This window comes from Lithobates pipiens, unplaced genomic scaffold, assembly GCF_037356315.1.
Source record: "Lithobates pipiens isolate NorthernLeopardFrog02 unplaced genomic scaffold, aLitPip1_a1.2 Scaffold_1, whole genome shotgun sequence".
NCBI lineage: Eukaryota > Metazoa > Chordata > Amphibia > Anura > Ranidae > Lithobates > Lithobates pipiens.
Window position 1 is genome coordinate 240,007,905 of NW_027507685.1, and position 5,699 is coordinate 240,013,603.

The following is a 5,699-nucleotide window of genomic DNA, read 5'->3' on the forward strand; positions in this document are numbered from 1 at the left end:
AATGTTACTGACACCCCCAGATCAGTTCGCATATCGCAGTGCGATCTGCAAACTCGGATCGCATGGTGTGAACACCCATGCGATCCGATTCTGCTGCGGGCCAAAAAAAGGGTCCCGTGCGAATTTGCGGCGGGTGCGGCGGGTGTGGCGGGTGCGGCGGGTGCGGCGAATGGCTGAACTCGAATCGCACAGAGATCGGATGTGATTTGCACTGCAGTGCGGTGCGAATCACATTCGTTCTCATAAACCGCTGCAATGTGAACCCAGCCTTAGTGACACTGGCGACGGGGGGTGATCACGGGGTTAAACCTTTATTGGGGGGGTTAGGGGGGTACATTAGAACTAAAGGGGGCTAACCCTAACTGCCCTAACAGTTATTACAGTCACAAATGACACCAATGCAAAAAAAAAATAAAAAAAATGACATTGGTGTCACTGTGACTGGGGGGCAGGGGTAATTGGGGGGGTGATCGGGGGGTAAAGGGGGGGTGTGAGTGTGCCTGGCATGTTCTACTGTGTGTGGGGTGTGTTGGTGCAACTCACCGTTCCGCTCTCCTCCGTGTCGGAACGAAAAATACCGACACGGAGGAGAGAATACATCACTTCCTCTCCTGTGTTTACATTACAGGAGAGGAAGTGATGTCACCGGGGATTTCCATTCGTCGGGAGCGATCGCGAGGGGGTGGCCATGAATGAATGGCCGTCCCCTCGTCCGGGATCGCTCCCGAACGAAAGCCGACCGCCGCAGGCACCGGGCGGGGGCCCGATCGGGCCCCCGACCCGCGGGAGGCAAAGGACGTACATGTATGTCCTTATGCCTGCCCGTGCCATTCTGCCGACGTACATCGGCGTGCGGCGGTCGGCAAGTGGTTAAGGAATGTATTTTTAGAATTTATTGCTAATAACTTGAAACAGGGGAGGCATTTAAGGGTTTCGGCATACTCAATAGCAGCAATCCATAGAAGGATACATTTCTCAGCAGGAATTCTTAAAGCAGCAGGCGCACACTAAAGTCCCAACATCAGGTCTTAAGCTGGCCATACAATATACTATTTTCTTGTACAATATCCTTTAGATTTGTCTGTAACTATGTAGTGCAATGGCCTGCTTTACTTGATACAAATTTATATGTTTTTTGGTAAATCCACAGGAAAATTGTACAAGAAAAGTGTATAATGTATGGCACGCTTTACTCACAATGTCCCAGGAGCTATCTGTCACCCAGCTTCTACAGGTAGATCCTCAGTGAGAAGGATAATCAATGATTCTCCAGACCTGGACTTCAAAGCTGTGCCCTCCAGCAAAAATCCTTTAAGCAATCCTCTCCAGGCCCTCAATCCAAGCCCTGTTGGGGCCCAGACTGCAATTCATGTCTCTTTCTGAGGAGAGCCACCTTCTGGACATGTCCTTTCATGGATTGGCTGAGCATAATAAATATTCATACTGAACATTTGAATCTACCTGCCCTATATTTTGGAAGCTTCTACCAGAAGCAGGTGGTAAAAAGCATGCACATAGCTTAGGAAGTCATGATTAGACAAAAGTAATGGATCACTGATCCACTGGCTACAGTGAAGCCAATAACTGAATTTACCCAAGATCCTAGCTAAAGGGGAGCGCTAAAAAACCTTTCTAGATGCTGGATACTAACAAGTTAGATTCCATTTTTGTGCAGTCAGTATATGTTGATGCTTTTTAATCTACCTGAACGAGGCAGCTCCAAATACATAAGGTGCTGAACATAATCCACAAAAAAGAAGCATGGAGCAAGAAACTATTTTTTTTTAAATGTCCAACTGTTCTTATACTACATCCCAACAAGTCTCAGGGCTTCTAAAATGCCCCCTTCATTAGGACTTTTCTGATTGATTAAAGGAATCGCGCAAAAATACTATTTACAGTTAAAATCTGCTTATTTTTACCAATTTCACCTATTCTTACAGGTATGTTTACAGTGTCAACAACTTTATATATGGCACATATAGATATAAGACCTGGAAGCATGAGGGTGCTGTGGTGAAATGGAGGCTGGCACCATCAAAGCACAAGTCCAGCCCAAGGTATTACCAACACACCATGTTCAGATAAACAGACAAGACATATGTATGTCACCAACAGAAAACAGCAACATTTCAAGGCCATTAAGGGCCTATTCCTCAGGAAGTAGTGGGGGGAAGAGGCCCTTAGTGGCCAGGAAGCATCACCGCTTTCTGTTGGTGATATTAAAGTGTAATGTCTCCGAAGCCCTGGAGGCTAACTCATTTATCCATAGATGCCCTACTAATATCCTAATGAGGAAGGTATGGCAGCAAGCAAAGCAAAAGTTGGGATACGTGGGAGTAACTACCTATACCCCCCTATGGCGTAATCGCCATCTCTCTGAACTAAACAAGATAGATAGATCTCTGGAATGGGATAGCCAGGGGATTAATAGAATGGTGCATCTTTACGAGGGGAACGTAATGAAGCCCTTTGAAGCTATTAGACAGGAATTTAATGTCCCTAATAGGACGTTCTATAAATATTTACAGCTGAGACACGGAATTCAAGCCCAATACGGGACACTCGCTATCGAGCGAACCGAAATCCCCCAGCTCCAGGGCCTTATGGACCGAAGGCATGCAAAAGGCCAGATTTCGCGGTTATATACAAAGCTTAGAGGAAGATTTTTGAAAGGCGAAGGCCCAGCCAAGAGTAGGCAGGGCTGGATAGGGGACGTTGGCCCGATATCCCAGGAACAATGGGCTAAGACGCTCGAACAGGGGCACCTGGCCTCTATATCTCCATCTCAGCGAGTGTCCCATCTGTTCCTTATATACCGGGCATACTATACCCCCCAGAAGCTGTGGTAAATGGGTAGGAAACCTAGTGACGAATGCCCTAGATGTGGGGCACCGGGAGATCTCTTCCATATGGTATGGAAATGCCCAAAACTGTATAGCTATTGACTAGAAATAGTTCTTAAAATAAACAGGGCTTTTAAGACCACCCTGAATCCTGAGGCCAGGGCTTGTTTGCTGGGGATATTTGAAGAGACAAAAATTCCTCTGCTAATTAAGCCATCTGTCCTGAAGTGCTTGTATCAAGCTAGGCGACTGATAGCAATAAATTGGCAAGCTAAAAATCCCCCGGAAACTGGACAGTGGGTCAACGCAATCAACTCTATAGTATGGTGTGAGAGAGCAATGCTTATAAAGCTAAATAATTTAAGAAAATTCGAGATATTATGGAATCCTTGGTTGAGTGACATGGGGTTCCCTTTGGAGTGAGGTCAACATAAGAACGGACAAGTACCCGCTGGGTGGGTGGTAGGGAGGAGATTTTTCCCTCCCCCCCAGGCGGAATCTCTTAGGGGCGGATCGTGGGGAGGAGAGGAGGATCTTCCTTTTTTTTTTTTTTCTTTTTTTCTTTTTTTTCTTCTTTTTTTCTCTTTCCTTTTTCCTATTCTTGTTCGCATGGATATAGCTATCTGGCTACGACCAGGACGGCCGTTGCCGGCGCTGCGTGCTCGAGGTGGGGTGGGCGGATGGGTGGGAGGTTTGGGGGGGATGGGGCGGGGGGAAAAGTGCATTGAGGGCAGGTACCAACGAGCAGGCGGGGTATAGCAGTTTTAGTGTATTAGCTTGCTCGATATGTAACCTGTTTTTTTATAATGTATAACACTGTTATTTATACCTGAAAAAGTATCAATAAAAAAAAACATCAAGTTGAAAAAGTGTAATGTCTGATTATCTGAACATGGTGTGCTAATGATATCTTGGACTGGACTTACAGTACATTCTGTACTTTCATATCAATCCCTGCCCTCAAGTAGCTTACAATTTAATGTCCCCATGGTTCATAAAGAAAAAGAGTTTTACACAAGCAGCTTGTTTCAGGAGCCTCTCCACATTGATAGGGAGTCTAACTCTTCTGTGTTCTATACAAGACAAAAAAAAATGTTTGCTATAAATACGCCTTTACTCACAAAGTCTGTTGGTTTTCTTCTTCCAGATGTCAGGTGCCTCTCAAGATGTGGATATGTGGAACAACACCCCGATTGAATATTTCATTATCAAAGGCATTACTGATGATCCGGGGCTCCAGGCCTTGGTTTTCCTTTTTGCACTGTTCATCTATCTGATTACAGTTACTGGTAACATGTCTATTCTCTTCCTGGTCTGCCTGGATACTAGTCTTCACACCCCAATGTACTTCTTCTTGGGCAACTTGTCCTTCCTTGATGTGTTTTGTCTGACAATCACCCTTCATAAAATCCTTTTGTCTTACGTGTCTGGAGATAAAACTGTTTCTTTTGCCAACTGCATGTCACAAATGTATATCTTTTCTACTTTGACTTGCAGCCAGCTCCTTATACTGACAGCCATGGGTTATGACCGTTACGTTGCCATTTGCAACCCCTTGCTCTACCACAGCATCATGAACAGCAGAGTTTGTGTTCTCTTGGTTATCATTTGTTGGGTTTTGGGTTTTGTAGAAGTTATACCTCACATGTGGGCAATATCTCGATTCTCATGCTACAAGTCAAATGAGATTAATCATTACTTCTGTGACATCTTGCCAATCATGAAACTATCCTGCAGTGACACCACCCTGTTGAAGCTCATAATATTCATTGAGGGGCTCTTATTAGTAATCTTCACCCCCTTCCTCCTTACCTTCATCTCCTACATCTTCATCATAGCCACCATACTTAGGATACATTCAAGCACTGGAAGACGCAAAGCCTTCTACACTTGTTCGTCACACCTCACTGTTGTTATAATTCTGTACGTGAGTCTCGTCTCCCAGTATCTAAGGCCAAAGTCAACTGAAACCTTGGACTCCAACAAACTGTTCTCTTTGTTTAACACAGCTGCAGTACCTGTCCTCAATCCGTTTATCTACAGCTTGAAAAACAAAGATGTGAAGTCAGCGGCAAGAAGGCAATTGAAGGGGTTAATGCAGTAAGCAAAGTGTTATAAATGTATACTGGGGTAATAGTATATGGAACAGGAGCAGAGTCAGCTGTGACTAGATCTCAGTTCCAAGAAGTAATGTAACAAAACTGTAAGTTGAAGTGCCACACCACTGCTGTCAGATTCAGATATACGATTTTACTCTAGTTAAAGTTAGGGAGACAATCCCTCTGACTTTTATCATAACAGATGTCGTATCTGGACCTTTTAGCAGCGGTGTGGCACTTCAATTCAAATTTTTGTTATATTACACTATAAGCCAAGGAGATTGTGGAGATCCTCTGGGGTGTAAATCAATTACCGAATGAGAACAAAAAGAGGGTGGGACTTTACATGTATCTTGCAGGGTCTAAAAAATACACATACCAAAAAGGCTTATAAAATAAACAAATCTTTCATTTCCATATACAAATGGTTAGATTTAAAAAAGTTAAATCTAAATCTAACCATTTTTATATGTAAATGAAAGATTTGTTTATTTTTTAAGCCTTTTTGGTATGTGTATTTATTAGACCCTGCACGATACATGTAAAGTCCCACCCCATTTTTGTTCTTATTCAGTAATTGTTTTATATGGGATGGTATCTTTGTAGGGTCATAAATGCCTAACATTCATCCCTCATACTCTTCTAACATACTCTGGGGTGTAAAGCCATGTGCCCAGGGACCAGATCACTTATAGTACATCAACATCAATACTTTAGGATAGCAATAACATTAAGGTCCAGCGCTATTTTTCCA

General features: G+C 43.8%; 1 protein-coding gene across 1 annotated transcript; it reads left to right on the top strand.

Annotated features, from left to right (window-relative positions):
• Window positions 1-3,996: 3,996 nt before the first annotated feature.
• Window positions 3,997-5,296, top strand: LOC143986022 (olfactory receptor 8D1-like). The gene has a single exon (XM_077484855.1). It carries the CDS (start codon window positions 4,021-4,023, stop codon window positions 4,948-4,950), a length of 930 nt encoding a protein of 309 aa, XP_077340981.1. The 5' UTR covers window positions 3,997-4,020; the 3' UTR covers window positions 4,951-5,296.
• The last annotated feature ends 403 nt before the right edge of the window (window positions 5,297-5,699 follow it).

What these genes read in the sequence shown, in the direction of transcription:
- LOC143986022 (XM_077484855.1), top strand. Translation starts at nt 4,021, where the DNA reads ATGTGGAACAACACCCCGATTGAATATTTCATTATCAAAGGCATTACT.